Here is a 15982-nt window from a genome sequence, read left to right as displayed (position 1 = left end):
TTAGGCAGGGGTCGGACTCGATGATCTGTTGAGGTCCCTTCCAACCCTAGCATATATGAATCTATGAACCTTATTTTCAGAATGGAAAACCAGGAAAAGAGCTGACGAAGCTGCTTCATGCGGCACATGCAATGCAGAATGGCTGGGAAGGCTGGTGAAGATGAAGCTATTAAAAGAATATTGATTTTTTAAAGTGTTATCAATGCTCTTAAACTTAGATACATAAATGAACACACACTGTGAGCTCATTATTGGATACCTGAAACTGACAGCCTCTTGGCAAGTTAGGGACCACAGGGATAGATTTAATAGAGGATTGTCACGCTACTTAGGCAGAGGACACGTCTACATGAGATGCTTAACTTGCGCAATAGCTTCATTTACTGAGCAGTAAGCATGTGCCTCTACATGTACACATGCTTACTAGGCAGTAAACCTTGCTAATCTCAAGTAAGTTGCTACCTGCAAATGCAAGTAGCAAATTTACTTTTGATTAGTAATGGTGCAGTAGCACTTATGGAAGCAAGTATGCTCCCAGGCAGCTGTCCACTAGGGAGCGGGAGATTGATCCCTGCCCCAGGAGCTGCCTGCTGCCAGGGCAGGCTCCACCACCAGAGCCCAGGTAGGCACTATGTCCCCCTGCCCCAGCAGCAGGGAGCTCCAAGCCCCGCACTCCAAGATCATGATTGGGGAGTGGGGGCTGGAAGACACTTATCTCCCAGCAAAAGCTCTGCAACCACAGGGCTGACACTGGGAGACCCTTATCTCCTAGCATCAGCTCTATGACCATGGGGTTAGTGCTGGGAGACCCCCATCTCCCAGTGCCAGGTCTGTGACTGCAGAGCAAGGTCCAGAAGACCCTTATTTCCTAGTTCAGAGACCCTTATTTCCCACATGGAGCTGAGCAGGTAACAAGCTCCCCAGCCCATTCCCCACCCAGCTCTGTGCTCAGAGAGCTGAGTCAAGAAAACGGTTCTCCAGAATCCACCCCATGCCCCATTTGGTTGATCAAGGCACAGGGCTTGGAAAGAGCCACAGGGGTGGGGTAGGTCCCAGCCCCCTGTCCCAGTAGGTGGGGCAGCTAGGAGTGAGCCCCACCCCCTGAAGCTCTTTCCAAGTCCCCTGCCCCTAACTGGGGAGTCAGGGCCAGGAGATCCCTGCTGCTGGGTTAGGGGGACATTGTCCATACCCTGGCAGCAGGCAACCCCCAGAGACAGGGTGTAATGTCCCAGCCCCAACCAGAAAACAGCTTTCTCCTGGCTCTGTGCTCCCTGCCGGCCTCAGGGCTAGCACACAGGGGGAGTCTAAACCTCCCCCTGGTGACAGCAGGGGCCCATTGCAGGATCCTAAGACATGGGAGCAGTTTGCTGTTATTAGCAGCAAATTTGCTCCTGCTTCTTTGCATGTGTAGATGCCTGCCCAGGAGTGTTTACTTGTGAGTAAAGTAAATCCTGAATCAATGCATGTGTAAATGCACCTAGAGTTTAAGAACCTAAGTCCAGAACTACAATCTAAAAAAACTCACTCAGCTATCATTTAACCCTGGAGGCAATTAACTATTTTATATGAAGGTTCCTTGAGCACCTAGACTTGTACCTCTGCACATGCCCCAGTCATAGTTTCATAGTAGCTAGGAACAGGAGGGACCTGAACAGATCATCTAGCCTGACCGCCTGCCACAGGCAGGAATGAATGCTGGGTTCACAAGACCCCAGACAGGTGATCGTCCAACCTCCTCTTGAATTTGCCTGAGGTAGGGGCGAGGACCACTTCCCTGGGAAGTTGGTTCCAGATTTTGGCCACCCTAACTGTAAAATATTGCCTTCTGATCTCTAACCTAAACCTATTCTCCATCAGCTTATTACCATTGTTCCTCATCCAGTCTGAGCAGCTCAATGGCTAACTCATGCCCAAACCCTATTAGAACCCAGAAAATAGATATTCTTATGCTTAAGTCCCCTGAAGGGCACAACATGGTAGGCATTCTTAAAGTACACCTACTATATACTGATATAACATATGACAGGATTGGGTACCCTACAATATGCAGTTGTGGCCACTTTTGAAACAGGATAATTGCTGGTAGTGTTGACACCATTTATATAATGGCCTAGTGATTAGAACACTCACCCAGGAAGTAGGAGTTGCAGGTTTAGTCTTTCCTCTGCCTGAGGAGGTTCAAACCTATCTCTAAGGAAAAAGCCTCCCAAACAAAATATTCTGCTGGGAGAAAACTTCCTGATCGTTCTGTTGAAGTTGTTCCAGCAGGTGGCAAAGAATTCAAGATTAGTTGGGTCAAAGAGACAGAGTGCAAGAATGAGCAAAACTCTAGAGCTGTGGGTAGGCACCCACCTTGGATTAGGATGTCCTGGTTATCATCCCTGTATTTTAATATAAAACAGCTTCAACACCGTTAAGTATCTGCAATGCTAATCCAGGTGCATTAGGTAGTTTATAACATACACGATGAAATTTGGTAACCAAACTAGGAAAATTTGCAATACTTAGAAGGATTTTGGTTTCTGTTTTTTTTTGTTTGTAAATCTGAATTCAATCAATCATTATCAAGGCCTATTTTGAGTACCCTTCTGCTTCTACCTAGAAAATAGAGGCAGCATGAGGATCACTGTGTTTCTAACCTGTTTATGATTGTTGTGCCATTTTTATAGCTGCACCTCTGATCTCTTTGCTGTTTTCTTAAATTGTAAACAGAGATCACCTTTGTGCTGCGATAAATATGGTGGCACAAAGTGAAAGCAAACAGACATCCATATCTTCTGTGGCCAAGAGAGACATCCAAATTGGTGGCCAAGAGAGAAGATAGTGATAAAATTTCCCATTTTATTGTGACTGACAGTTGTTTGCTAATGGCAGGAGAGCAAACGTAGCCCTGAGTTGTCCATGCTGTCCAGCTGCTCTGGGCATGGGAGAGGCCTGGTTCTGTGCACCCCAGGTATTCCTGGCCAGGTTTGGACCCCTCAAGCTTTAGGAGTGCCTGCCTCACTTTCCCCGCTTACCCAGACATGTCCCAGGGATCTCTGGAGCAGATGTGGGTAAGTGGGAAAATTCAGGGCTTGATCCTGACACAGTGGTTATGTCTGTAAGTGAGGGTTCCTCACTTGAAGACATGCCCCCCACCATGTTGGAGTGCAGCAGTGATACACATGTTGTGGGAATGCCACTGTATGGGATTTCCCCAGTGGGTATGTACAAGAAGGGAGGGGAAGAACCCCTATGGGATTTTCACTCTCCATTCTTACAGATGCACCTGTGGGTATCCCCCAAAGGGAATTCCCCTGCTCCCCAACATGGGAGGTTTGCCTGCAATTTGCCCCACTTGCAGATGCACCCCAAGTCAGGGTGTGGCACCTGGTGATGTCTGTCAATGTCTGTGAATCACAATCAGCTGTTTGCATATTGCAACGCAGCTGATCATGCTCCACAGACAATGTCTGTTTTCAGCCTCTGAGTGCATCTCTCCAGCTATCATGCTTTATGACGTTACCTCTCCTGGGATAGAATAATGTAATTCTCCAACTTTTGGTCTGTGTTTTAAGCTACAGTAATTTGTATAATCAACATTTCTGACCTAGCAGGTCCATTTAGGTTCAACAACACCAATCTTTCCCTTCAAAAGCTGATGATGAAGCAGACCTCTTGAACCAAAGTATTATATAAGCTTAAGAGTAGCAACAAAGCATAATATGACAGAGAAAAAGATTTTAAATATAGCAGACTTACCTTTTGAGCTCTGGATGATTCCTGGGCTCGAGATTCTGCAATCCCAAGTGGTGGAGCCCACCCACCAATCAGAAGCAAGCCAGGGTAAGCAAGGCCATGCCCTTTTCCCAAAGGGAGGGGGCAAGGAGAAATCTAGACCTGGTTCAAGACTGTGCCCTGCCAGGTCCGGAGAACTTCAGGGGTGGAGCCCCTGAAGTGTATAAAAGGAGACCATGCTCAGCACACTGGGGAGAGAAATGCGGTGAGAGACGGCAAGGAGAGAGGAGCTCCGGAGACGACCGTCCTCGGGACCCCGTCTGAACCTCAATGGTGCACAGATCGGCACATGGTGCTCAGGCTCTAGGAGCTGCTCAAAGCGGCTTGAGTCTGCAAACCCAGCAAGCAGCTGGGTAGGCAGTGCATGGATCGGCACACGGATAGCCAGCCCTGGGAGCAGTTTGAGGTAGCTTAGGCTCCACCCAGTGTGCAGACCAGCACACAGAGAGTTGGCCTTGAGAGCAGCTCGACATTGTTCAAGTTAGCACCGGTTTTAGGCCAAGTAACTGGAGCCCCACAGTGTGGCTCCACATTAAACTAAAAGAGCCCTGGTGCCCAGAGCAGGGCCCAGGAAAGGGAAGGACCCTCGGTATGAGGACGAGGACCCAGAGCCAGTAAGGGTTCAGCTCTTGTGGGAGTGCCCTGGGTGCCCAGTGCAGGGTACCAAGACATTGAGAGGTGCTGGAGGCGCTGCCAGAGAGAAGACCTCATGGGACTGGCCACCAGGGGACGAGCCTTGGCTGCTTCAGAGTGAGAGCGTGAGTTGCTGGGGAAGCAGGTCCCACAAGGGAAGTGGGCTTGAGAGAGGAAGGTCTGCAGCCTCCATCCTCCTCCATTGTGGGAGGGGATTGTGTCCACATCCTGGGGCCCCAAAGGGGTGAGGCTCCAGAAAACACCCCATGGGATGCTGAAAATTAAATTTGGATTGCAAATTGGCTGAAGGGTCGTACTCAGAGGGTGGTGGTGGACGGGTCATATTTGACCTGGGGGGAAGTGGGCAGCAGAGTCCCCCAGGGCTCGGTCCTGGGCCCGCACTGTTCAATTTCTTGATCAGCAATTTGGACGATGGGGTGAAAAGCAACCTGTTCAAATTTGCTGATGATACCAAAATTTGGGGTGAGGTGAGCACGCTAGTAGGGAGGGAAAAACTGCAGAAAGACCTGGATAGGTTGCAGGGGTGGGCTAACAAAAACAGGATCCGTTTCAATACTGACAAATGCAGGGTGCTGCACTTGGGCAGTAGTAACCAGCAGCACACTTATAAGATGGGAAACTCTCTTCTTGAGAGCACGGAGGCAGAAAGGGATCTTGGAGTCATTATTGACTCCAAGATGAACATGGGCCGACAATGCGAGGTCACGGTCAGCAGGGCCAACTGGACCCTATTGTGCATCCACAGGTGCATCTCAAGTAGGGCCAAGGAGGTGATCCTCCCCCTCTACCCGACACTGGTCAGGCCACAGCTGGAGTACTGTGTCCAGTTCTGGGCACCCCACTTCAAGAGGGATGTGGACAACATTGAGAGGGTCCAGAGGAGAGCCACCCGCATGATCTGGGGACAGCAGGGCAGACCCTACAATGAGAGGCTACGGGACCTGAATCTATTCAGCCTTCACAAGAGAAGGCTGAGGGGGGACCTGGTGACCGTCTATAAACTCACTAGGGGGGACCAGAAGGGTTTGGGGGAGACCTTGTTTCCCCTAGCGCCCCCCAGAATAACAAGGAATAACGGCCACAAGTTGTTGGAGAGTAGGTTTAGATTGGACATCCGTAAGAACTACTTCACAGTTAGGGCAGCTAGGATCTGGAACCAACTTCCAAGGGAAGTGGTGCTGGCTCCTACCCTGGGGGTCTTTAAGAAACAGCTCGATGCCTGCCTAGCTGGGGTCATTTGAGCCCAGTTTTCCTCCTGCCCGGGCAGCGGATCGGACTTGAAGATCTACAAGGTCCCTTCCGACCCTACTTCTATGATTCTATGATTCTATGAATGCACCCCCATATTTTGTGATTATTGTTGTTTTGTACCTGTTCAGATAGCACAGGATACAGACGTGGGGTCCTGCATCCCGATGACATCCGCTTGCCTTGTTTGTACCAGGGCGGGCGTCAGTCAGCAAAGTTGGGTCAGAATTCTTCTTCGCTATCTCTTCTGCCATGACTTTGATGATTTGATTAAATTTGGGAGGATGGTGGTTTCTCTGGCCCAAAGCCAACTGCCGCTTATTCAAATGGAAGGTGCGGCCAGATAAAAGAAAAGGAAAAGAAAAATAAAGAAAACTCAAAAATCCTGACAGCGTTTTCTCTCTCTCCTCTCTCTCTCTCTGCCTGCAGTTCGGGATCTCTGGGGCTTCTCTCCTTCCCCGTTTACCTTCTGGGGCTCTCGATCGCGACTCCAGCGATCGAGTGATTTTTCTTCTGCTGCCCATTAATTGCTATCCTGCCGGTATAATGGAGCACCAGCCACAATCAATTGGCGGCGTAATTAAGCCAATTCGGTTCACCCGGCGGGCTGATAAGACTCCACTGGAGCAGATTGGGAGATCCCTCCAGAGCACAGCTGGGCTGCAACGGCTGGACAGATCTCTTCGGTTGGGACCCTCCTTGAAGCAGGTACCCCCAACTTTTCCACAGTACTATAGAGGTTAATATAGTTATGGGTACTCCTTAAGGGAGTTTATATGGGTTTATCTGTCTTCATTGCCTATATGTGTTTATTGCCTATTATCAGAACTTACCTGTATTGTTGCCTGTGTATGTCTATGGTATTGCTGTCTCAGCTTACCTGGGTTTATTTAAGTTGATGCTCATAGATGTTTATTGTGTCAATGCCTTGACTTAACTGTTCTAAAGTGTTAATGCTTATTCTGTGCAGGAGGGTTAATTATTGCATATGTTGTGAATCACCTGGTTTATGTTTTGCAGTCCTTCGAAGTGATGCCATATATTGATTGCAGGTTATTGTATATGGTGTCACATACTAATTTTACTGTAAATATTTAATGTTTCTTATTCATATTTATTTATTATGACAATAAATGTATATATAGTTAAGTGCTTTGTCTCAGCTTGACTCTGTAAATAGGAGAGGGAACTGCTCCCAGGCGGCAGGTCCCTCTCTCAGCACTCTTGCCTGATTACCCCATCCCTTCCACTGGCGTGTGTACCCGGGCTATATAAAACATCAAAAGATCTACATGTATATCAGTCTTATCCAGAGTCTTAGGCACATCTATCTTACCCCATCACCTAACCACTACAGGGCCAGGCCTCCATCTGTTCCTCTTAAATCTGTCTCTCTTTCTGTCCTTAAGGGACTGAATCCAGCTAAGTGCTTTGTTCTTTTAGCCCACAACTTTCTTCCCTAAACCAGTTTAGTGAGCTGTAGGAGCCAGACCATCAAAAAAGCATCATAGCATTGTCACTTGACTCTTTGCTGTGATATGTATGTCAAAAAATCTCCTTTCTAGAGAAGGATACAAACGGACCCAAAAGGTCTCTACATTTTGTTCTCATAGGCAACTCATTGCCACAAGCAGCAACAGTGTGTTTCAGGTAGATGTGGTCTACCTATGTCAGAAAAGTCATGTTGCCAATCTGGCAACTCGTGTGTGTAGCCACCATATTGGAATCCAAGATGGCTGCCATGAATTCACATTTTGGTCAATCTTTCAGCTCCCACTAGGGTTAGCAAATTAATTCCAGTGATGAAGCCAACCTTGTATGAGCCAATGAGATCAACAGTAATCTTTCAATCATGGTAGCCATATTGGATTCCAAGATGGCTGACACATAAGCATGTATGTATTGGCTCAGTGTAATTAAAAAACTAGTAAACAATACTCTAATACTAGATCCTCACAAATTCTATCACTACAAATTTCATAACAGGCCTACAGTACTGAAAACATAATTTAGGCTAACCTACCTGTTCAAGCTATACTGAACAAGACAATACATTTTTTTATTATAGAATGCAGAGAAGTCAGATATTAATAATACATAATTCAATGGCAATAAGACACACAGACATATGTTCAGCTCTAGGCAATAGGAAAATGTAACTGTCTAATCCAATGGTAATATAATGGCAATACAATGATTTATATAACATTAATACAATGGGTAATTGCGTTTTTTCAGATCTCTTCATCAGTTGAATCTGTTTCTGAATCCATTTCTGAATTAGTACAGTTATTATATGGATTGCAACATGCTGTCTCATAACACTCACAGCTGGGAGTGCATGTCATATTCACCTGCTTGCACAAGTATGCTGGTTCACAGCATTCCATCTTGCACTTGCTTCCAGTTATCCAAAGGTATTCTGCTGGTAATGGTTCAAGCGTGTTATGATAGGAACATAACTTGTCATTTTCAGCTTGCCAACCATACTGGTCAGGTGATGGCAATGGTTCAAGCACATTTTGCCAAACAAGACTTTGATAATTGGCTCTATGTACATGGTGCACAAAGGAGTCGTACATAGGCAGAAGTTTATCCACAGCTTTTACTTGATGGATTAATTTCACTTTAACATCCAGAAGGGTTGTCAAAGATGTTGATGGCTGACACAGCAAAACTACAAACTTTTCTACACAACTGTACAAATCCTCATCTACATCAGGCCTACTTCCTAGACCTGCCAATAGATGTGGATGTTGAACGTACACTTTCCAAGCAGTTTTTTTAGTGTGACCACTGAATTGGCTGTTGGTGTCACAACCAATGACACTGTGGAATCTAAATAGAGATACATGAACTGGCTCAGGCAATTCTAACACAATAACATGAACTAGAATGAATCTTACTGGGTTACTTCCCTTCATCCAAACTTCAGGTGCAAGATTTACCATAGAAAAAGGACCAGTACATCTGTGTCATCACAGGAGAATACTAGAGAAGAGTAATACAAGAGAGGAGTATCTCTGAATGACTGCATATTTGCTGTGTAAGAGTATTCTTGTGTCTGCCTCTTCTTGCTTTGAATGCAGTTGCAAAATGTCACATGATCCAGAGTGCTCTGCTTTTCCATCAGCAAAACCACCAACAATGAGCACTCATTCACTTCGGAAACATTGGCTTGATTCTTTAAGAAGCTCCTCACTTAGAAAATTAACTAGGTTTTCTTTATTTGTTGGTAAGGATGTGAAACTACTGTATGATCCTGGTAATGAAAGAGATCTGCCGCTAATGATTCTGCAGATTGGCCTAGTAGTTTGAGTCCTTAACATTCTTGTGCTTGACTTTATGGATAGTGATATGTATCGACTGAAGAAAATGTCAACTTGATTGTATGTATTGGAATATTCTGCAAACACTTGTTGCATAAAGGATTTGGCCAAATCTCAAAATGTTCATGTATTTTTCAGCTTTCTTATTTCTGTACAAGAGCCATACTGTTGATAATAACAGCTGATTTCTTGGAAGTACCATCTGGCAGAATAGTTACTGCTTTATTTCCAGTCAAAATCCATGACAAGACTGCTTTGTCAGCCAAATTAAGTGATCTGTCAGGTTTAAAAAGTGACAGAAGGGATCCAGATATTTTGTGCTATAAGAGAGAGTACACACTGAACCTTTTACCTGCTGCAACTGCTGCAAGTAGCCTTTGCTGCATCTCCTTTACATTCTGCATCTGTTTCATTTTGCTGCACTGTCTCATAGTTGACTTTTTATCCTTGAAGGTTTCCAGCTTTGATTTAGGTATGTTTGCACAGAAGCTCTCAGTAGCATCTTAGTAAGACATTTCTGGATAATAGTATTCACAATTCCTCTTCCTTTGTCATGTGCATTCAGAATGTCTAATACATTATCTTCTGGCACAATATGTCCCATAGAAATACATACCAGCAAATCGTTGGAAGCTGTAAACAAGTGGAACGTTTCAAGTTTCTCTTGTAGCAACTTGACATCATTGTAATCTTAATTGAGTCCTTTGTCTATCATTATAATTGAAAGATGTTGCTTTATTGATCCCAAACATTTGATTTACCATCTCAGTTAGGTGAGGTCTTTCACTGTAGTTCAGTTCCTGTCATTGTCTTGCTGATTCGTTATGTGTTATGTTTATTATGCAGTTTTGAAAACCTGCTCATTAACATGCTCTATTGCCTGGTAAGCTGAAATGTTTACAAATGGGAGATTAGTTGTCTCAACCCCAAAATTTCCTTCCTCAAACTCAGAATATACTGTAGGAGCAAAATTCACTAAATCCTTTCTACATTCAAGATGTAGTGGATGTTACATCATGAAATGGGATTTGGGACTAGTGGGAATTTCTCTTATTCTTCTTCCTTGTTAACTCCTAAGGTATATGATGGAAAACACTCTCTAAAACAGTTACTAGAAATATTGTCAGCCATATGTGAACAATAGGCACTTTTCCCTTTGTTAATTGTGCAAATCGAAATGTACTATGACATGGCATTGTTATGTATCTGATTCAGTTTCCTGTTTTGAACTGTGCCTTTGTTCCTTCACTCAGATCCTATATGTAAATATCTAACAGAGCTATTCTAACACACAGCAGGCATTTTCTCAACAGGGGCCAGAATCTCTGACAGAAACCTTATTACAATCACTTTTACTAGAGTGCTTCCAAAATACTCCTACAGAGCTGGTCACAAGCAGAATGTCCAGATGGGAGACAAAGCTGTAAATAAATAACATCCTACCTGCTATAAAGTTTACCACTGTATGCCAGTAAAAAAAATTCTTATTAAGAATTCTTGAGTTGACTCTGTTTATGTAATATGTACATAAACTAATATCTAAATTAGGGGTATCAAACTCATCAGGCCCCGCTGACTGGAAAAGTAGCGTGGCACTGGTCCATGGGCTGGATCAGGCCACAGACTGGCCCCGCACATTGGATTCAGAGTGCATGGACCCAATGTGTCATGGGTGTTACATGCAGTGCATACCCCAGACCAGTCCTGCATGACATGTGCAGCACATGCACCAGCCCCAGCCCTGTGTGTTTTGTGCAGCATGTGGCCCAGTCTGGGGCATATTGAATGTGGCATGCAGGTCCAGTCCAAGACCCATGGGCCAGGTGATAGGGTCATGGCCCATATCTTTGACATGCCATATCTATTCTTTCATAACAACATAAGAAATGTGTCTATTACACTCTACACCTATGCAATATGGAAGATACCACGTGCAAAATATTTGATATACATCTGTTCTATCTGGGTTAGATGTGGGGAATTTATAGAAGGTCCAGAGGCAGGCAACAAAGATAATATAGGATTTGGAAAGCAAGTCATATGAGGAGAAGCTGAAGGAGCTAGGCATGCTCAGCTTGTAGAAAAGGTGCTTAAGAGGGGATGTGATAGCAGTCTTCAAATACTTGAAGGGATTCCATAAAGAAGAGGTAAAGCACCTTTTCTCTCTTGCTGCAGAGAGAAGGATGTGGACCAGTGGCTGCAGGTTGTAGCAATGAAGTTTAGACTGGATATCTGGAGAAACTTCATCACTGTTAGAACAGTGAGGCAGTGAAACAGACTGCCTAGGGAAGTTATGGACTCTCCATCACTACAGATGTTCAAGAAAAGGTTGGCCAGCCACTGGTTCGGGATGATCTAGGTGTAGCTATGCCTATGTTCTACTATGGGTACTTCCCATGCTTCTGGCTTTTGCTGGTTGCCCCTACCTCCCTCTGCTCCCCTTCTGCTACACGTGTTAGGGTGTTTTTAAACCTCCCTCAGAGGCATTTGGTGTTGGCTACAGCCAAGGCTGAAGACTTTGAGTGTGGTGTAACAAGGCTCCTGCTGCGGCCAAAGCCAGAGTTTTCTGGCCAGAGGGTCTTGCCCCTCTGCTCAGGGTCAGACTGATTGTCATATGTGGGGTCAGAAGTAATTTTACCCCATGATCATATTGGTATAGACTGTGGGGGTTCTTGCCTTCCTCTGTACCAGGAGGCATGGCCCTCTACCTTGGCTCTCCTGAGCATTATAGACTTTTAATAAAAACAGGACATTGGCTGCCATGGTTCCCTTGCTTTACCTGTGCCAGGTTAGGGTGTTAGGTCTTTGTTGTGTCAGGGTTTACAATAGTCTTATGTCAAGTTTAGATTATGGATTGTATAGGATGGTTTGGGTAGAAATGATCCTGCCTTAGGCAGCAGGTTGGACTAGATGACCTCTGCAGGTCCTTTCCATCCCTATGATTCTCTATGATTTATATGGCCCCTGTTGCTGTAGCCTCAGAGCACTGCACCCCCTTTAATGTATCTTTCCTCGGCACATCCTTCCAAGTAGCATTATTCACCTTTTAGAGATTGGAAACAGAAGCACAGAAAGACTAGGTGACTTACACAATTATATAAAGAGTACAAAAGTATATAAATTATAGAAGGAGATCAAATAACATAGTGATTGAATGTACACATTTAGTGTTGAATACCAGGCCCTTCCTTCAGCAGATTGCACATAAATCGCTTTAAGACAGCTCATATATATCCTGTGGTATAAGAAGAGCTCTCCTGTATAAATTCTTTATGACTCAGCCAGAATTTTTCTAGGGCTTTCCAGAAATAACACTCTTTATGAGGAGGTAGCATGGTTTCTTTGCTTCCTTACCTCTGCCATCCAATGCGAAGTAGAAGTGGATCTACATTTCATCCTTCATGCTGTTCTCCAAATACCACAGCAGGAAGCCTGGAGCAACAGAGAGAGTCAATTTCTCACTCCTATTGTACACAAGGGGATAGAGAATGAGGGTGGCCTCAGCAGCAATTCTATTTTACATGCAATCCCAGTGCCAGGCACACACTAGCCCTAAGATGGTTTCTGAAAGTGCCGGTCTATATTATTATAGCTGATGGACAACAAAAACTGTCAAGGAACCAGGCATGGGATGCACTTCAGTACTCAAACTGAAGATTATTATAAGGGAACTCACGAAGGACACCAAGCCCGGTATATAAAGAAAGAGGTAATATCACCTGTTGATGGAAAGATTTTGTGCATCTGCTTTGCCTGTGCTGTATAATTCATGTATTGTGGTTCACATGGCATCACTGGGTAGAGCAGGTTTTTGTGTGGAAAAGGCTGATAACAGCAGATGCACCTGCCACTGAAGTTTGCAGAATCACACAACTTTGGCTCACCTGAAGATGACATAACAGTTACAGAGCAGATCTGGTGCTGAGTGTCTGGCGCAAGGATGCCTTCTTTCCCAACTCCTAATGTGTGTCACTATCATCCTGCCTACTCACTCTACCTGGATTCTGGAAAGTGGAGCTGGCCTTAATGCATTTGGAGCCGTGGTTTTTGATATCATCATTATACAGTGTGTTTTGCTACAACAGAAAAACAACACACATTGCTAACCATCTGGGAATGATTTGGATGCATCATTAGAGACTGCATAGAGGAGGTCTTTTTATCCAGATAACTGCAGATGGTATTTTCTGCCATAACAGCACAGCCCATTTCATATTAAGTGCAATGCTAATCGGCTCTCAGGTAGGAGTGAAAAATTGTTAAGTATTAGCTTGCCACTTCCTTTCGTGTTATTTGTATGTTTTGATTGACCTTAGTACAGTGGGTTCATTTCTAAATGGAAATCTAATGTGCAACAATCTTTAAGAGAAAAAAGTAGCCAGTTTTAGAGTTTTTCCCCTTACAAAAAAACAGTATAATTCCTGTACCAGATTGCTAGTAGCAAAAAGATCTACGTCTTGTGTCCCTTGATTATGATGTAGGACCTCTACTAGTTGAAATTTAACGCTTACATCTAAAACTGTCTCTTTGACAACTTATTTTCTTCAAAATTGTAATTAGTAACTGAAGCTAAAAATACATGATTTATTGCTGTTATGTGCTAACAAAAATCCCCCAAAGATTTTAAATAGCCTGACTAAAATACTTTCTCCTGTCAATTGCTCAACTTCTGCTCTTTGGCTACCTTGGTGTCTGTCTCATTATACTAGTCCTTTGAGGCTCATACAGTCTTCCAGGCTTGACAGACCATGATTTCTACACGTATCTTGGGAAAAAAGGTCATTTTGAAAAGAAAAGGCTTTCAGTGCACATTAAAAAGAAGCAAAAGCAACACAAGAGCACTTTTTTGCCCTTTTCAAATCACTTGTAATTGAAATAATTATTTTTGCCCCCTTTGTAATGGCCCTCTCTTTGGAGAGTTATATCTCTCCTAAATCTTATTTTCAACTGAAACAAGAAAAGAGATGAAGCAGAAGAGATGGAAAAGCATAGGAAGTGTGTTCCAAATGGTTTGTACAAGATCCTGATGGAGGGTTTTTAACATTGTATTACTTCTTTGGACAGGCAACTCCAGCAGAGAAAGCTGGCAAGAAAAAAGCAACACAGTGGTGCTGCTGTGAAAATGTGCAAATTGGCGCTCTATTAAATGTGAAATGGTGCATTAAAATATTATTTAGAAGCTGTCTTAAACTGGTAGAAATTATGGAAATTTAAGCAAATACTCTCAGTACATCTTTAACTCTCTAATATGCAGAGTAATAACCCTCTATCACTCACTGCCTACTGAAACCTATTGTAAATGCTACTTAAAGTAAATTGCCCTGTAAGTGCACCCTGTAATAAGAGCTGGTTTGTTATCAGTGCCCTGAAAAATTGTAAGAAAGAATTCCATAAGCTAAGGGGGAAAAACTCTGAACACAAGCAAATATACTGAAAAGTGGAACTGCCAAAATATTTGCAGCTTTGGAGAGGGGACTGCTTGATGTGGCTCCATGCTGCCATCTGACAGTAACTATGTCAGGGTCCAGTCAAGATTACTGCTCATTGTGCAGAAATAAGCTCCTTTTGAGTCTAACTGGCATTTTCCAATCCTGCCTGAGAAAGAAGCAGCCTGAGGCTCTGTCCCCCTAGTAGGAGACAGCCCAGGTGCTCCAAAGCAGATGCAGATAGCTCACATAAGAGGGACTCTGTCTCTTCCTTCCGTTTCTGCACTAGAATGTAGCAGGCTCCCACCTGAGTCCTTTACCTTCGCCCTGGCACCCCACTCCCTTTCTTTGTCTGTTTTACCTGTCTCCTGAGATTTCCTGTGAGCTCTGGTCTATGGGTTGTCATACTTGTTTGGTTCTGGCCCCACTGTCCATGGCACCGTATGCAATTGGGGTCATGGGATATGTTCTAATACAGATAGAAAGTAACCCAATTACAACTAACTCTCTAATAGGAAGAGTAATAGCCCTCCATCACTCGACGCCTACTGAAACCCATTGTCAAGGCTACTTACAGTACCTTGCCTTGTAAATGCACTCTGTAATGAGAGCCGGTTTGTTCTCAGAGTCCTGAAAAATTACAAGAATTCCGCTAGCTGACTGGGAAAGTTAAGGAAACAATCCTAAACAAGGAAGAAAACACCTGTTCTTAGCTACCACTTGGATCATACATTTGCACTGGCTTTGGGTATCAAGAAAAAGGGAGGGAAGGGATCCAATTCTGATGTAGGAGGCTCTGGCTGCATGTCTTGCAGCAACCCGAAATACACCAGTCACTTATAAACCTCCCTTTGAAAGACATGCATGCTAGAAAGGGGGGATTTTACAGAAAGGTAAAATCTTTTCTGTAAAAGATTTTACACATTTCTGGGGAAAAGGGGTATCAGTAAACTATTGACCCTGGGAGTGATAGGCATGGCCTCTGAATCAAAACTTCCTAGACCTTACGTGCTGGAGGCTACAAATGAGAGAGGAACAGTGGGAAAAACCCTGGCTAGCCCCAGTTCCCTCTCCCTTTCAGCATCCCCTCTCTACCACTTGGACAGAGCTATTTGACACCTATCAGGAACATGGGCATTAGGCCCATGGAGCATCAGTTAGCCCCTACCATTAGTAGAAGTTTATTGCATACATGCCAATTGAATTTGTGGGACAAATAAAAGATAAAACAGGGGTGGGAGTAAAAGTCAAGGTTCAAAACTAGTGCACCAAGGGGGGTTACTGAGCAGAGCACACCAGACAGTGCCCATGGGTCCTTCACCAAGTCCAAGGAGCCAGTGCACACTGGCCGGTGAAACTGTCCTGAGATGTGAACAGATGAGGGACAGGAAAGCAGCTCTGCAAGTCCCCTGGGGTCCTCCCAGCCAGGGCCTCCTTCCTGGTCAGGTAGCTGGCAGCTGGGCCAGGGCCAGGAGGAGGTTGACCAGGAGGTCCCAGGACTTGGTAGGACCATGGCTGGGGAGGCCATCAACAAAAAGGTGCAGGGAG

The 15982-nt window shown here is 44.5% G+C and overlaps 1 protein-coding gene across 1 annotated transcript in view; it reads left to right on the top strand.

Annotated features, from left to right (window-relative positions):
• Positions 1–6225: 6225 nt before the first annotated feature.
• The window catches only part of NECAB1 (N-terminal EF-hand calcium binding protein 1), a 145917-nt gene continuing 136160 nt past the window's right edge, over positions 6226–15982 (top strand). Inside the window, exon 1 of the mRNA XM_006034581.3 lies at positions 6226–6387. Coding sequence (XP_006034643.1) covers positions 6226–6387 — 162 coding nt within the window. The remainder of the gene's footprint in view (positions 6388–15982) is intronic.

This window comes from Alligator sinensis, unplaced genomic scaffold, assembly GCF_000455745.1.
Source record: "Alligator sinensis unplaced genomic scaffold, ASM45574v1 scaffold946_1, whole genome shotgun sequence".
Classification (NCBI taxonomy): domain Eukaryota; kingdom Metazoa; phylum Chordata; order Crocodylia; family Alligatoridae; genus Alligator; species Alligator sinensis.
Note: the sequence above shows the minus strand (reverse complement) of the source record. Positions and strands in the feature narration are given on the sequence as shown.